Below are 18,242 nucleotides of genomic sequence, written 5' to 3'. Positions count from 1 at the left end.
CCAAATTCAGGCTACCAATGGAAATGAACATTCAGTGGTTTCACAACAGCAATTTTATGCGGTATTGTTTTTATCCCTCTGCAAGGGTTAAACTATTTGAGGAGACAAGAAGTAGCTATTCTTCACCTTAAGATGAATAAAAATTTCATATTTACAGACTGCCAAAAGAACATTAAATGCCAAAGGAGATTTACAATAGGATAAATTCCAATATTCATTCCATAAAGCTTCAAATGGCCTCCAACAGGAACAGATGCAGCTGATAGATATGTGAATAATCTGATAGGAACATAAGAACAGGAATTGGCCATTCAGCCTCTCGGGCCGGTTCCACTATTCAATTAGATTAGTGGTTCTCAAACCTTTTAGATTGAAGGGCCTATTTTCAAATGGATTAGTAATCATGGATCCCAATCTAAATTATACTACTATATAATACTCATAATATCGAAATGCTGCATGTGAAGAGTGCTTTATTAATGTTTTTAAGAAAACAGGCATCTACTTACAGATAACAGTGAGATGGCTGTGCCTGTTTCTCACTGCAGAGCCTGTTGACCTTTGGCAGAAGCCTGGAGAGGGCAGGAGCCAGGAGAGCAGAGCACAGAGGAAGCACTAGGGAGGAAGGGGAGAGCAGAAGCACTGGGGAAGCAGAACACAAAGAGAGTAGGAGCATGGGGAAAGCAGGAGTCATGAGACATCAGGAGCATGGAGAGAGCAAGAGCACGGAGAGAGCAGGAGCACGGAGAGAGCAGGAGCACGGAGAGAGCAGGAGCACGGAGAAGTAGGAACCCAGAGAGAGTAGGAACACAGAGACAGCTGGCGCACAGAGAGAGCAGAATCACAGGAAAGCAAGAGCACGGAGAGAGCAGGAGCATGGGGGGAACAGGAACATGGGAGATGGGGGGTAGCGCAGGGGGGCTGCAGGAGCACAGAGAGAATAGGAGCTCATAAAGAGCAGGAGCACAGTGGGAGGGGGAGCAGGAAAACAGAGAGAGCAGGGGCACGGAGAGAGCAGGAGCACGGAGAGAGCAGGAGCACGGAGAGAGCAGGAGCACGGAGAGAGCAGGAGCACGGAGAGAGCAGGAGCACGGAGAGAGCAGGAGCACGGAGAGAGCAGGAGCACGGAGAAGTAGGAACCCAGAGAGAGTAGGAACACCGAGACAGCTGGCGCACAGAGAGAGCATAATCACAGGAAAGCAAGAGCACGGAGAGAACAGGAGCATGGGGGGAACAGGAACATGGGAGATGGGGGGTAGCGCAGGGGGGCTGCAGGAGCACAGAGAGAATAGGAGCTCATAAAGAGCAGGAGCACAGTGGGAGGGGGAGCAGGAAAAGAGAGAGAGCAGGGGCACAGAGAGAGCAGGGGAAGAGTAGGAGCATGGTTGGGGGGAGAGCAGGGAGCGTCTCTGGATGCCGCTCACGCACTTACTCTTGCCCACATTGCCCACCCGTAAGGCTAGCCTTGTGTTGCAGACCCCTTGGAAGGTCTCTGTGGACCCACAGGTGTCTGTGGATCTCAGCTTGAGAACCATTAAATTAGATCATGACTGATATCAGTATCTTGTGCTGTATCTTGCACTGTAAATACATTCCTGGAATTGCTTCTTGCTTACTAGTAGGAACAAAAATGCAGTTTCAAGTGGAGTGATTTCCATGAAATGTCTGCTCAGTACAGCAAAGAGGAAAGGCTTGAATTTGATTCAGATTAAATAGACGAATCACTAAAGCATTGAGGCTTTATTATAATATCACTTTGGTATTGTAAGTGAAAATGCATTCCATCAGCCTTAATCAAATGCCAATTAGTTAATTTACCAGCATCAGACAAAGAGAAAGAATTTGTTACCACTGAGAGGTGCCACGACAGATGAACTCCCTATTACTGTGTACTATAGTGAACCCTTTAATCATGCAACCATGGCAATAGATGCTGTGGAAGAATCTCTAATCCCTACAATAGAATTTTTCTCAGTTCTGCTGAAGAAATTTGTGACCCATTCAACCAAGCAGTGTTTCTTACCAGTAACTGTGAAATAGCATTTTCTGTTCTGCTATACTTGCAACAGAAGATAACAAACTCCAACTGATCCCAGCACAAAAGATTCATATATAAAAAGCAACAATGACGGAATATACTAGTCAAAAGTTTAGAAAATCCCACGAGAATCTAATTCTACTCACAGGATGCCAGCTTTTGCTGCTTTCAGGGATCAAACAGTAACGGTACTCAGCAAGGAGGGATTTATGGGACAGGTTGATGGGATCCGTTAAGAACTATCCAAATTGACTTACTGTATAAATTTTAGGGCATTCTTTCTTTACTGGGCATTTTCTTCTTTTCCATATGTCCCCTTGCTTCATTGAGCATGTCTCTTTAATTCCTCACTCGCAGTACAATGCAAATGAGGAAATTGGACAACTGAGCACTTAATGATGAGAGCCACTTCCAGGGTTTGCCTGATTAAAGTGGTGCCTGATGAAGCCTGGTGATGCCCTTTTGAAAGCTAAGCTAAAGTGCCTAAGCTAAGCTACATCATTCCAGGACTTTTTTTTTTAATGATCTCCTAAGGCAAAACAATGTTACTGAATAAAGTTAAGCAATTAGTAAAGGATGAAAACAATTGCTTTTAACATTATTCTTCCATTGTTCTATTAGCAAGTATTTCCTTAATCTGTTATTTTGTCCTGTATTTTCTTTTTCAATTTCATTTAAGTTGCTGTTTCTGTGCTTTTAGCTAGTATCTTGTTACAGGACTCCCAAGTTTTTCTTTGGAATTGTCTTACAAACATGTGTTTGTGCACAAGATAGGTGGGAGAAGACTATATCCAAATACATTTTCTAGTGGGGGTGCACCATACACTGGAGAGCTTATTAATTGTACTAGTAGGAGAATGTAGGATATACTAATGAGAAGGCTGTATCCAAGAAGGTGCCCTATATTCAGAGGGGTACAGGAATTACAGTATTTATTACATTTTGAATAACAAACATAATTTTCAGCTGATGTTTTGTTTAATTATTTTTCTTTTGTTCTTTTCTTCAATAAAAATGATTGTTATCCCTCTGAGGTCACAGAACTTCAAAGCAATTATCATGAAGATAATGAATAAGCTGGAAACTGCTGAAAGCTTTCCATGAAAGACAAAACTTAAAGGGATAAAAAAGAAGGCTTTGTAAATTGACAATACTAGCTCTTTATCTCGATTGAATAACCTTTAGTGCTATGCAATTTGGTCAATGCAACCTCAATTAGAAGGGGAGCTGCTAGAAAATGGAGGAAATGTTATTAGATATGACATTTGAGTCGATCTGTGTAATCCGCTCCCCATTCTTGAGTAGAGTGGATAATACACAGCCTCTAACCCTGACTATTCTTAGTAACAGGAATGGTGAACTGCATTACTGATGAGATGTTTCTGGGCCCTGGTGTCATATCTATTTTGTATGGATGTGGGCAGATGCTGTTTTTCTGCGCTGTTTATTCACAGGGTGTGGGGTGGAAAGAGGGGGGCAACTATCTCCAGTTCAAGGAGAAATACCATGACAAAGCAAATTCCTGACTACACAAACGGCTGAATTTACAAGTGAAATTTGAGTAAAATGCACTTTGCCTGTCAGAGCATCAACTTTTCTAAGCTGCCACTGAGGCATAGCAGGTGATGGGACCACATGTGCAGTAAAGACGTTGCGATCAAAAAACCATGATGCCAGAAGCAAGACTTCAGATCCACCAGTGCCTTACAAGCTTGATCCCTTTGGAATTCCCAGAGTTTTACAACTAGCAGATTGGTGCCAGGCACCAATGCAGTATAGCGATATCCGGTATACATGGGAAAGGCAGGAATGTGCAATGGTGGGCAGATGCTTGGGTTCAGTCAGGGAGTCTGACTGAACATTCAAATAAAGAAGAAAAATGGTCCTTTTCTAGAAGGCTGCCTTCCTTACAGCTAGTCACAAAAGAAATCATCCTTAAACAATCCTGCAGGCCCCATCTTTGCCTTGTTCAATGTAATGTATGTCTCCATCTTGCCAACAAACACTATATTGGAGTTGGGATCAGCTGGAATTGTGGTCAGTAATGTCATCCCACTAGAGCCACCACCATTCCTGATGTCAGCCTGCAAGGCACTAGATGCAAGACCCTCTCACCCCAACTCCCACAAGAAACTAGCACTGAACAGTAGGGAGAGGGGAGACCAGGCATTTGCATCCACCTAACTTTCAGCTCCTGTTAGTCCCACCAACCGTTTTTCATTTCTTAATGAAATTCAAAGCCAGCATTTTCTTTCCACATTTTTTATACTCACTTTTATAATTTTGCATCAAATAGAGGACATTCTTCCCCACTCCCCCACAATTCTAATGCAAGAGTACATGAGTAATCAGCGTTACGAAGATTGAAAATAACAGTGACCAACTGTACAAGTGCTGAGCAATGAGGCACTCCTGTACCTGTCTTCCTGGCTACAGTGACTTCAGCACAAAATTATCTTCTTGGGCTTCCATAACTTGCTGATGCTCCATATTCAACATGGTGAAACCTCTGTCCCACACCAATATTGTGCTACATTATATTACAATCTTGTCCATCTTTAATAAAGAACATTCTTACTTCCCCTCCCAAAGCTTCCAACTGTTGCTTTAGCACTCAAAATGTTTGCTCAACAAAGGTCTCCTGTATACCTCGAAGTATCCTATCTCTGCTAGAAGGAGGAGTAACTTGTATTAATATTGTATATCTCAGAAATGTGACAAACTGGTAGAAATTAGTCTGGACCTGTTTTGAGACCAGGCTCAACAATGCATCCAAAACTCTGCTCCCTGTGTCCTAACTCACACCAAGTCCCATTCACGCATCATCCCTGTGCTCACTGACTTCCATCAGCTTCTGATTAAGCTAACGCTCGATGTTGAAATTTTCATCCTTGTTTTTGAATCTCTCCGTCACCTCGCTCCATCCTCTCTCTGTAATCTTCTCCAGTTATACAACTCTCCAAAATATCTACATTCCTTCAAATTTGGCCTCTTGAGCATCCTCAATTTTAAATGCTCCATGATTAGAGGTCATGCCTTCAGCTGACAAGGCCCCAAGCTCTTGGAATTCCCTCCCTAAACCTCTCCACATCTCTTTCCTCCTCAAAACCTACCTCTTTGACCAAGCTTTTGGTCATCTGTTCTAATATTTTCTTATGTGGCTCCATGTGTCAAATTTTGCTTTGTAATGCTCCTGTGAAGCTCCTTGGGATGTTTAAGTATGTTAAAGGTGCTATATAAATGCAAGTTGTTGTTGCACGAGCAATCTGCGCCCAAACCTTCAGGTTGAAGGGACGTTAGGCAGCCTGAGGCACGAACTGCCCCAGATATTCACTGTTGCAATACATTTTAGTATCTCTGTTTAATTTTAACAGAAGAGATTTGAATATGTATACCTTGTTTGTTCAATTGCTATCTATATTTATATAGTTTAAACAGAATGGAAGACTGCATTCATTAAGCTGAGTTACATTTCAGCTTGCTGTGTAATCTCAGTGTTAGTTGGTATCTGTAGCTTTAAATGATATCAAAATTCTTAATAATAATGATAAACCGAAAAAGCCAGTAACACAACAGAAACCTAGAACTGATTTTGATCAACACAATGTTAATACTTCAGTATCGTGTTCAGAAGGACGAATTTTGGAAAGCATTCTAATTATCTCTTTTTTTTGCTTTGGACTAAATTTACTTAAACAAAACATTACCACCCAAGTAACTAAGGAAACATTACAGAAGAAATGCACCAGTGGTTATTTGCAGGTGCCTTGAATCGCGAAAATCTCTGCTGATTACTGAAATCTCCTGTGTCCACTTCCACCCCTTACGAGCAGCAGATTAATTAACAACATAGATGCAACTGCTGTGAATACTGTGAAACTCTCAGCCTAAAGAAGATTTAACAGCACATATATCAAAACATTTGCGGCCACTGTCTTAATTTTTCACTAATTCCTGCACGTCTTCAACATTTTTTTTGCGCTAAACAAACTGCACATTGGTTGTAGGGTGGGTTCTCTTTACGCCTCTCCCCAACCTGTTTGTGTGAGAGCACCAGCATGTGGAACTGCGTCTCTGAGTTCTCAGTTTCAGCTGCATCACTGTTGAGAGATGCTGAAAGGAAGCCAAGTACTTCACCAGAAACAGGAAGAAAAAATAATGACAGAAAGTGGAAAGCCCTGAACACTCTTTCTAGCATCCAGTTGAGCAAGGCATTGGCAGAGTTTGGAACCCATTGGCTTGAAGGCCTTTCCTCTCAGCAGCAGCTCTCATTAGAGCCCAGGTAGACTATGGATTAAAGAATGCATGGAAAGAAATACAGACAGCTTGCTATCAATTAAAACAAAAGAGATGCTGAACTTGCCTTGTTCTATGTCAAACACTTCCATTGTATTGACAAAGTGTGGCCTGGAGTAGAAGTTGTGAGGGCCTGGCTGCTGAAGACCTCCAAGGCTATAAAAGCATTTTTCAGTCATAGCACAGTTAGCAAATGCACGGCGGCTAGGTATGCTGGGATATTTCGTCCAGCTCTTTGTTTCCAGGTCTAAGGCCTCAAAAGCAGTCACAGGTAGTTTACCCTGTCTTCCTCCTAACAAAACAAAGGGTTTAGATCACTGTACTTCATCAGTACATGCTTGTGACGAAATTACATTTCAACAATGCAATTTTACTGCAGCGAATGCTCAAAGAAACATTTTATTTTGTGACAAATATTGTTGACTAAAAGTTTGTGTAAGCCAGTGAATGGTATAGCTTTTCAAGGAAATATTATCATTTTAGACACCAGTAACCTTCTGTGAACATATCAAGGTACATATTGGAGCAGAAATCTATCAGTGCCCAGTTTTAGGCACGAAGGCCGCAATGCGTGCCAGTATGGGAGGCCTGAGAATGGCCCGAGCCTGGGCCTCTGGCTTCATCTAAATGATCCAGGTGTGCTGTCTGTTGATCCACAAATTTAATTCATTTCATGGGATGTGGGTTTCGCTGGCCTGACTGGTGGTCAGATTTTCTCATTCTGTTAAGTATATTAAAGACTGAGATCAATAGATTTTTGGTCACTAAGGGAATCAAGGGATATGGGGATAGGGCAGTAAAGGTGGAGTTGAGATGTAAAATCACCCATGATCTTATTCAATGGCAGAGCAGGCTCGAGGAGCCAGATGGCCTACTCCTGCGGCTATTTCTTATGTTCTTAGGTTCTCAACCTCGAGGGCAAAGAACAAATAAATTGCTTTATCTTTAAATCAGCATAACTACCAGCACGTGCTAAGAATCCGCAATGCCTTCTTTCAACAAGTATGTCAAAGAAGCAATAGTATCTCAGTGTTCTGAAAATACAGTTACAAAACTAGTAAGTGCTGACACAAAAGAAGGCAACAACAACAACAACAACAAATGATATGCAGCCTGACAGAAATGGTCATTTACCTAGGACATAGATTTTATTGCCCTTGAGGAAAGAAGAGGCTGCATACTGTGGTGTTGGCATCGGTGGTAGAGGTTGCCAGTGATCTCTGGCTGGTTCATACACACGTACCAGTGCTTGTGGAGCAGCATCTGAGCCCATTCCTCCCAAAGCGTACACCCTGCCATCTGAAACATAATCCACATGATCATGTCAGGAGCGTAACAATGCAATAATAACTGAAACCATTAGAGTTATAATTGAATACAATATGATTATGATGGCTTACACATTCTATTAAGTGCTAAAGCCAGTAAGATTGGATTGGCATCGTTATAGTTAAATCCTACCGTACCAGATGCATTTTTATTTATTAACAGTCTGTTCACAAGTCTGTATGCAAAAATAATATTTATCAAATAAAGCTTCAGCATATTGAATTACTATAATTCAATCTTTGTTCAGGACTCTTATTGCTTGTTTATATTGACTCTTGTTTCTTGCAGATTGCACGTAATTTGTATTATACAATATTAGTGTCATTTTTATGGCCAAACATCAGGGGCAATTCTTCACTGCAGCTCATGTCATAGCAGCAAGAACTCAGGCAACATGCTCACAGCCTTAGATGGCTTTCTGTGTCAGTGAATTTGTACTGACTATCACAATCACGACATCAAACCTGATTGAAAGGATTCTTAGCATTTCACACTTACGCAATTCCTTGATTTGACTAATGCCAAAATTTACATTGGTTTCCATGCCAATCTGGCAAAAGCAACTTACACCGCAATTTCCTGAGAATCTTACGAGCATACGCCAGAAAGTAAAAGCCAGTGTGAAACAAGCGGAAATTTAGTAATCAGTAACGGCCCAGGTAATAGGTGGATTATGTGCCACCTTCATTAAGTCTCTCTTTATTGATGTTATGAAAATTAAAGTTTGATGTCATTAATCCATTATTTATGCACTTCAAGCACAATGCAATTGTGAAACTTTTTTTTGATGCAACTGATAGGGTTGCCATAAAAAAGTATTCAAAATATAGAAAATACAGGTCTGGTCTCAGCAAGGAAAAACTAAAAAATCATTATAGGGTACATGAAATAGAGGGGGAACATTTGGATAGCCACCAAAAACCAGCACAGGGATTAACCCGTGTCATATGCAGGCAAACTTTGTGCTGCCTGCTCATTTACATGATTGTAGTGTGCAGCCAGTGCTGAGAGTGCTGTTGAGTGGTTGCATGTCAGATCAGGGGATACAAAATCGTGAGAGTCTAGCATGAGTTCTGACTAGCCTGCACTACATAAAGCCAGCTTGACTGCAGGAGGTGCTGGAAGTCATCCTAAGAGCAGGCTTGACCTGGGAAGGACACAAGCTCCAAGGTTCTCTGACACAGCACTGCAGGCATTGGTGCAGGAGGTGGACAGGATGACAGAGGTCCTCTATCCACAGGGGACCAGGAGACCCTCCAGACAGATGCTGCAAAGGAACTGAGAGCAGAGTGCAGCCCCAAAGAACTGAATGCAGAGTTGCAATAAGTTAAATGACCCCACATGAGTGGTCACGGTCAGTGAATGTATCTTCAAATGCCATAACCTACCAACTGCACTATTAGCCTTGTACACACTCATTGCACCACACCCCCATCACTCACCTTATATCAACCATGATTCTTATCCACATTTATAGGTTCGCCACACCCTCACATACTCAGCATTGCCACAAGCCACACACCCACATCTCACAGCTTGCACAAACTACCAGCTATTTAACTATGACAGCCCTATCACCCAAACAGACTGCATCACACTCTCTGATACACTTCCCTCTCCCTAGAGGGACAAGATAACTGGAGGCAGCAGCAGCTAACTGGCAGGGAGTGGGCCCTGTCGCACGTTCTTACCCCAATGGAGGAGTTGGCCATCATTGGAGTGGCCATGACTGAGGCCGTGGCCAGAGGTAAGGCTGAAAGGTTTAAAAATGACAGTGTTTTCCTACCCAATTTCTCCTCATAAAATCATAGGGGGGAGTTTTATGCTCTCCTCTGCGGCAGGTTTGGACATGGGGAGAGCATAAAATCAGGTGGGATGATGGTGGGGTGGGGGGTGGGGGAGGTCCCACCACCATCCCCCTCTGCCAAAATTTAGTCCGGGGTGGGAAGGCCTGTGAACGAGCTTCCCGCCCCACCGAAAATTGAGGCCTTTAACTGCGTAGTTAATCCCCAATTAAGGGCCTCTTCCTGCAATTAGCCATGCAGCGGGCCACCCTGTTGCTGCACAGGAAGCACAGTGAAAAAAAAGTGCAGGCTTTCCCACTCCGGTGGGGGGGTGGGGGGGGGGAAGTTGGTGAGGGGGGCCCTCTAGTGCCTGAACGAGGGACCTGGTGTCAGAAAGGGGGCGGACCCCGCTGAGGGCCACCCCCACCCTTGCTGCCACACCCCCTCCCCCATGACTCCTCCCACCCTGACCAACCTAAGGCCTGGCTCCAGCGACACTCCTCGGCCTCCAGTATGGTCACCTCCAGCAGCAGCCACTGCCTCCGTAGTGGAACTGCAGCTGCTGGCTTCTAATTGGCCGGCAGCTCTCCAAAGGCAGGACTTCTGGCGATGGGGGCCTAGATCCTATTGAAGGCCCGCCACTGTCCACTTAAGTGCCTGATTGGCACTAAATTCGGCAGGCCTTCCAGAAAAGAGGTGGCGCAGGGATCTCAGCATTGGTTTTTCCAGACATCGAGTCCCCTGCCGCCAGTATAAAATTTCCCCCATAGAATCCAGAATGGTTACATCCTTCCTAACAAAATGTATCACTTCACATTTTGCTGCATTAAATTTCATCCGCCATATATTCGCCCATCCCACTAGCCTGCTAGTATTCTCTTGAAGTCTACCACTATCCTTCTCACTGTTCACAATACTTCTAAGCTTTTTGTTACCTGCAAATTTTTAAATTGTACCCTGTGCGCCAAAGTCCAGGTCATTAATATATATCAAGAAATGAAGGGGTCCTAACACCGACCCCTGGGGAACCCCACTATATACCTTACTCCAGAACAAAAAACAACCGCTCACAACCCTCTGTTTCCTGTCACTCAGTCAATTTTGTATCCATGCTGCTACTGTCCCTTTTATTCCATGGGCTCTAATTTTGCTGACAAGCCTGTTATGTGGCACTTCATTAAATGCCTTTTGGAAGTCCCTGTACACCACAGCAAATGCATTACCCTCATCAGCCCTCTCTGTTCCCACATCAAAAAACTCAAGCAAGTTAGTTAAACAAGATTTGCCCTTAACAAATCTGTGCTGGCTTTCCTTAATTGATGCACATTTGTCCAAGTGACTGTGAATGTTGTCCCGAATTATTGTTTTCAAAAGCTTTCCCACCACCAGGGTTAAACTGACTGGCCTATAGTTGCTGGGTTTATCCTTACACCCTTTTTGGACAAGGGTGTAACATTTGCAATTCTCCAGTCCTCTGGCACTGCACGTGTATCTAAGGAGGATTGGAAGATTATGGCCAGTGCCTCTACAATTTTCTCTCTTAATTTCCTCAGAGTCCTTGGATGCATCTCATCTGGTCCTGATGACTTAACAACTTTAAGTACAGCCTGCCTATCTAATACCTTCTCTTCATTAGTTTTTGGCCCACCCAGTGTCTCAACTAACTCCTCTTTCACTATGACTTGGGCAGCATCTTCTTCCTTGGTAAAGACAGATGCAAAGTATTCATTTAGTAACTCAGCCATGTCCCCTGCCTCCATACATAAATCCCCATTAAGGTCCATAATCAGCCCCATTCTTCCTTTTACCACTCTTTTACTATTTATATGCCTATAGAATACTTTTGGATTCCTTTTTATGTCAGCTGTCAGTCTCTTCTCATACTCTCTCTTTGCTTCTCTTATTTGTTTTTTTACTTCCCGTCTGAACCTTCTATATTCAGCCTAGTTCTCAATTGTGTTATCCACCTGACATCTGTCATATGCACCCTTTTTCTGCTTCATCTTACTCTCTATCTCTTTTACCCTACCTTTTCCCTTCATGGGAATGTACCTTGACTGTAGCCAAAGTATCTCCTCTTTAAAGGCAACTCCTTGTTCAGTTACAGTTTGCCTGCCAATCTCCATTATTGCCATGACATCATATTTCCATGTGGCTATCTGCACCTGCACCTCACAAATCTTATTTACCACAATCCGCGCATTCCCCTACATGCACAGTAAACCTAATTTGGACCTTATCACATTTCCTCTTACTTTGACCCTAGTTGGCAGGAAAAAAGACAGAGGCGCAAGGGGAGAGCCAACTGTGCAACAGCCCCGACAAACAAATTTCTCTGCAGCACCTGTGGAAGAGCCTGTCACTCTAGAATTGGCCTTTATAGCCACTCCAGGCGCTGCTTCACAAACCACTGACCACCTCCAGGCGCGTATCCATTGTCTCTCGAGATAAGGAGGCCCAAAAGACCTAATAATTTCCTATTTGAGTGCTATCTATCTCTCCCAATTTTCTATGCACCTTGTTTTTCTTTGCTAATATTTCATGACTCCCACCAACCCTCCCTGCCACATTTGTTTAAACCCTCCCCAATAACATGAGCAAATCACCGCCCACCCCCCCGCCCAAGGACATTGGTCCTCGCTGTTAAGGTGCAGCCCTTGGGCCTATACAGGTCCCATCTCCCCCAGGAGACAGGGCTGTCTGCCGCATGGCTAATTGCGGCTGCGGCGGAAAGAGGCCCGTAATAGGGGTTAATTGCTCAGTTAAGGGCCTCAATTGGCAGCGGGGCAGGAAGGCCATTCACAGACCTTCCCACCCTGGACTAAATTTTGATGCAGGCAGGATAGTGGCTGGAACCCCTCCCCACAACTGCGCCTCCCTCCCCTCCCCACCCCCATCACCATCCCACCCAATTTTATGCTCTCTCCACCTCCAAACTCACCACGGGGGAAGAGCATAAAATTCCTCCCTTCATGTCTGAGTGCTGCAGTGGAAGCTCAGACTGAAGTCATACAATCTCAGCTTGCTGCCTTGCAAGTGTCACTTGCAGCCTTGCACACTGCTGCCATCATGGCTGCGGATACCACTGCTCAAAGGGGCAATCCATCCTCCAACAGATTATTAGGATCGCTGAGGTGCAACCCCAGGGGGAAAAGCTTGAACCAGTTGTCCATCCTCAGGATGGCAGCATTCATCCTCCCACCATTGCCATTCCGTCCGTGCCCTTGCTTGTCAGCCAGGAATCCCAGACTGTGGCTGCCCATGTCGCGGTGATGCAGTCCAAAGTTGGGCGTTCTCGGGCCAGAGCTGCACGAGGGCATCCTGCAAGGCCATCAGCAGTCTCCCCACTCAAAGTCAGCAGCCTCCTGCCAGCCATGCTGCAGTCACTGGTTTGCACTGCATCGGAACTCTAGGCTAGGCAAAGGCACACAAAAGACGAGCACTAAGGGAATGCACAAGGGTGATTAATTGACTTTTGTATGGAATATTGGATGGTTTGATTGATAAACTTGGTTTGGAATGGTTTTTTTGTGGTAACTTTTAATTTCAGCATTGTGGCCAAGAGGACACTGTGATGGTCAGTAGGAAATGTTAACAGAGGGAATGTTGTTGAATGGGGAATTGGGGTTGTGTTCACTGATACTATAGTTGCAGGAGACAATCACGGAGAGCCCAGCCAGAGAGGGGATTTGCTGGTTGTGTCCTCCCTTCCTCCTCCTCAGCTGCTCGCCGTATATCTGGTGGCAAGGGTTGTGCCCTCACGATGGTGAGCTTGTGCAGGATGCAGCAGACCATGACAAATTGTATCATGCACTCTGGCAAGTACTACAGGGCTCCTCCAGATCAGTGCAGGCAGCGGCAGTGTTGGTTAAGCATGCCAATGGTCTGCTCAATGACATTTCGTGTGACAGCATGGCTCTCATTATATGCAAGTTTCCCATGTGTCCAAGGGTTGCACACTGAAGTCATAAGCCAGCTGGTCAGCAGAAAGCCCCTGTCGCCCAGTAGCCACCCTCTGGTTTCTTGTGATGGCTCAAATGTTGATGGTACAGTGGACTGATGCAGAATAAAGGCATCATAACTGCTGCCAGGATGCCAGGCATTGACCTGCCTGATGCACGGAGCATGGTTTCACATCAGCTGGACATTGAGTATCTTTTGCGAATACGGTACATCTCTGAATTTACATGCGGTGCCTGCAAAACAATGTGCCTACAGTCAATGGCACCTTGCCCATAGGGAAGCCCGCTATCCTAGCAAAGTCACATGTATGCTCCGCCTGCTTTTCTCTGGAAAGACAGCATGTAATGTTTAGTTTAGTTTAGTTTAGAGATACAGCACTGAAACAGGCCCTTCGGCCCACCGAATCTGTGCCGACCATCAACCACCCATTTATACTAATCCTACACTAATTCCATATTCCTACCACATACCCACCTGTCCCTATATTTCCCTACCACCTAACTATACTAGGGGCAATTGCTAATGGCCAATTTACCTATCAACCTGCAAGTCTTTGGCATGTGGGAGGAAACCGGAGCACCCGGAGGAAACCCACACAGACACAGGGAGAACTTGCAAACTCCACACAGGCAGTACCCAGAATTGAACCTGGGTCACTGGAGCTGTGAGGCTGCGGTGCTAACCACTGCACCACTGTGCCGCCCTGTGTATTCCCCTCTCTTTGCTTACAGGGTATCAGTGACCTCCCTTGTACAACAGTGAACGGCAATCTGGGACATGTTGGAGATGTCACCTCCTCCAGCCTGAAAGGAGCCCAATGCACAGAAGTTCATGGTTGTGGTTACCTTTCGAGCCATTGGCAATGCTGTCCTCACCCTGCTCTGAGTCTGCAGGTCTGCCTGCACCAGGTGGCAGATTTCAGTAAGCACCTCCTTTGTCAAACAGAGAGGTCGCACACATTGTTGCTGGCTTAGGCTGAGGTAGGAGAATTGCTCCATGAAGATCCTGGATGGATATGGCCTTCTGGTGAAAGCCCTTCTCCCCTTCCTCCTCCTCCATCTTCGAGGAGCTGGTCATCCTCTGTGTCACTTCTGCTCATTCTCCCTGTCATGCTGCAGGCCAAGGGAGATAGAAACTACAGTATTCATGGCTGGTAGCAAGTGGTCTGAGCTGAACCCTTGAAGTCAGAACTAAGGCCTTCAGCACGTGCCACACCACTCCCTGCAGACTTCACCTAATTTAAGTAGCAGTACAAATATCCAAGCATTTCTACTAACTCAGCAACAGACAGTAGAAATCAATCAGCAACTAAGCTGGAAGTAGTTGATGATCCCTTTAAATAATACTGGTGGGAGGTCCTTCCTGCTGCTAAAACCATGTCCATCTGTGCGAGGTTAAGAGAGGTCACTAGCTGGAGCATTGAGATTGAAAATGGCACTGGAGATTCACATCAGCATTTCACACTGAGGGACGTCGCTACTGTGCATTCTTCTGACGCATGTTTCTGGGACCTGTGCTAACAACCCACTTAAAATGGTGTGCGGCGCTATGTGCACCAGAAGTGTGCACATTCTGGACCCGAAACGGCAGCCGTAATGCAAAACATATGGTCATTACGCAACCAAATTTTGCAGCAAGCAACTTTGACTCCTGCTGCATCTAAAATTTTGGATGGAAATTTATGCCCATTCAGAACTTGTGCAAACATAGGAAAGTCACATTTGCTGCTCTCTAGTCTGTTGTATGAGGGCGAAGCTATGTTAATGAGCTCATTGGGGTTTCAGCAGACGAAATTGAGGAGCATTCAAGTGATTGAGGAAATTCAAACATAGCAATTAGTTTGGAAAAGAAATTTCACCATCCCATGAGTCTAGAAATTGCTGTTGGCAATATTAGAATGCAAACCCTTAAGACTTGATGTTCCTGTGCCCGATATTTTAATGACAATGTTAACCCATTTAAAATTAACTGAGCAGTGAAAATTCACAGCATCTTTTACTTTTTGCCATCGTGGGGAAAGAGTTTGTCTGTTGCGAGCTGTCACAAAGCATAAATCCATTTACAAAGATACTGCCGCATCTAGGCCATAGAGGAAATCTCCTCTTATTTCCTCGAGCATGTTTCATTAAACAAGTGGCTATGACAGACACACTGCAGATCATTTTGAAGTCAGGAATATGAAAATCGAAAGAGATATAAAATAGGCAGCTGATTCAGTATTGCCTGCTTTACACTCTCACCCAAAGTCAAAATTACCCCCACTGTATGCAGGTAACAAATACACCTTTCACTTCAATCAGAACTTCAATTTATTTAGCTTTCAGATATATATCACAATTCTTTAATGTGTTCATATAGTCATCTTTATTTCCCAAAGGAATTATAGTTAGTTTATTTTATCTATTTTATTACCTAATCCCAATAGGCTGGCAAGTTATAAATATTAACTTCCACTGCAGTATATAAGCCATTTGAATAAGAAAACCCACCATTACATTGATATTTGGGCAAACTAGAGACTGGTTAGTCCCATAGAAATAGGAACCAATACATTTGGAACTCAATCATAGAGAAACCAGAATGTGAAAGGCTTGCATTTTGCTGATGATGAGGAACTGTTCCCTGAATAATAACGGAAAATGTAAGAGAAATTAAGGGGGCTGATTGTGATCGGCGATGAACCCACGCCTATTCGATATAATGCAGGTAGCATGGCATCTTTGTGCTGCCTGCTCATTATCATGATTTCTGCATACAGCCAGCATTAACTGTGCTGTTGATTGGCTGAAAGCATCAGCAGGGCTCCCAAAATCGTAATTTGCTAGCACTATTTTAAGCGAGCTTGCATACACATTGAGAAAGCAGTGAGAGCAGACAGCCACAAAGGTCAATACCTATAGCCCAAGGATCGGGATGCAGTGTTGCAAAAGAAATGACTGAAACATTTGCATCCATCTGCAGCCAGAAATGCTGAATGAATGATCCATCTCGGCCTCCTCCTGAGGTCCCCAGCATCACAGATGCCATTCTTCAACCAATTTGATTCACTCCACATGATATCAAGAAATGGTTGAAGGCACTGCTAAGGCTATGGGGTCTGACAACCTCCCAGCAGTAATACTGAAGACTTGTGCTTCAGAACTAGCCGCGCCCCTAGCCAAGCTGTTCCAGTACTGCTACAACATTGGCATCTACCCTGCAATGTGGAAAATTGCCCAGGTATGTCCTGTCCACAAAATGCAGGGCAAATATAATCCAGCCAATTACCACCCCATCAGTCTACTCTCGATCATCAGCAAAGTGATAGAAAGGTGTCATCACAGTGCGATCAAGCTGCACCTACAATGCAATAACCTGCTCACCAATGCTCAGTTTGGGTTCTGCCAGGGCCACTCGGCTCTAGGACCCATTACAGCCTTGGTCCAAACATAGACAAAAGAGCTGAAATCAAGAGGTGAGGTGAGAGTGACTGCCCTTGATATCAAACTAATGTTTCACCAAGTGTGGCATCAAGGAGCCCTGGCAAAGTTGAAGCCAATGGGAATCGGGGGAGAACTTTCCACTGGTTGGAGTCACAAAGGAAGATGGTTGTGGTTGTTGGAGGTCAAACATCTCATTCCCAGGACATCGCTGCAGGAGTTCCTCAGGGTAGTGTCCTAGGCCCAACTATCTTCAGCTGCTTCATCAATGACCTTCCCTCCAGCATAAAGTCAGAAGTGGGGATGTTTGCTGATGATTGCACAATGTTCAGTACCATTCGCGATTCCTCAGATACTGAAGCAGTCCATGCCCACATGCAGCAACACCTGGACAACATACAGGCTTGGGCTGATAAGTAACAAGTAACATCCAGACAATGACCTTCTCCAACAAGAGAGAATCTAACCATCAATTGGGAACCAATTGAGGTCAGTTGACAGTAAGGAGGTAGTAACAAAAGCCTGTAAGGAACTAGATAATGAAGTCAGTGTGACTAAGGGGAAGAGCAGGCAGGGAGCAGATGATGAATATAAAGGGACTGGTGGTCTGAGGTGCATTTGTTTTAATGCAAGAAGTGTAGTTGGTAAGGCAGATGAACTTAGGGCTTGGATTGGTACCTGGGAGTATGATGTTATTGCTATTACTGAGACTTGGTTGAGGGAAGGGCATGATTGGCAACTAAATATCCCAGGATATCGATGCTTCAGGCGGGATAGAGAGGGAGGTAAAAGGGGTGGAGGAGTTGCATTACTGGTCAAAGAGGATATCACAGCTGTGCTGAAGGAGGGCACTATGGAGGACTCGAGCAGTGAGGCAATATGGACAGAACTCAGAAATAGGAAGGGTGCGGTAACAATGTTGGGGCTGTACTACAGGCCTCCCAACAGCGAGCGTGAGATAGAGGTACAAATATGTAAACAGATTATGGAAAGATGTAGGAGCAACAGGGTGGTGGTGATAGGAGATTTTAATTTTCCCAACATTGACTGGGATTCGCTTAGTGTTAGAGGTCCAGATGGAGCAGAATTTGTAAGGAGCATCCAGGAGGGTTTTCTAGAGCAGTATGTAAATAGTCCAACTCGGGAAGGGGCCATACTGGACCTGGTGTTGGGGAATGAGCCCGGCCAGGTTGTTGAAGTTTCAGTAGGGGACTACTTTGGGAATAGTGATCACAATTCCGTAAGCTTTAAAATACTCATGGACAAAGACGAGAGTGGTCCTAAAGGAAGAGTGCTAAATTGGGGGAAGGCCAACTATACCAAAATTCGGCAGGAGCTGGGAAATGTAGATTGGGAGCAGCTGTTTGAAGGTAAATCCACATGTGATATGTGGGAGGCTTTTAAAGAGAGGTT

General features: G+C 44.5%; 1 protein-coding gene across 1 annotated transcript in view; it reads right to left on the bottom strand.

Moving 5' to 3' along the window:
* LOC137380178 (kelch domain-containing protein 8B-like) overlaps window positions 1–18,242 on the bottom strand; it is a 132,983-nt gene that overhangs the window by 59,590 nt on the left and 55,151 nt on the right. Inside the window, exons 3-4 of the mRNA XM_068051940.1 lie at window positions 7,469–7,633; window positions 6,402–6,626 (exon numbers count right to left, since the gene is read on the bottom strand). Of these exons, the coding sequence (XP_067908041.1) occupies window positions 6,402–6,626; window positions 7,469–7,633 (390 nt within the window). The remainder of the gene's footprint in view (window positions 1–6,401; window positions 6,627–7,468; window positions 7,634–18,242) is intronic.

The sequence above is a fragment of the Heterodontus francisci genome, chromosome 19, assembly GCF_036365525.1.
Source record: "Heterodontus francisci isolate sHetFra1 chromosome 19, sHetFra1.hap1, whole genome shotgun sequence".
In the NCBI taxonomy this organism is placed as follows: Eukaryota; Metazoa; Chordata; class Chondrichthyes; order Heterodontiformes; family Heterodontidae; genus Heterodontus; species Heterodontus francisci.
This window is presented reverse-complemented; position numbering and strand designations above follow the sequence as displayed.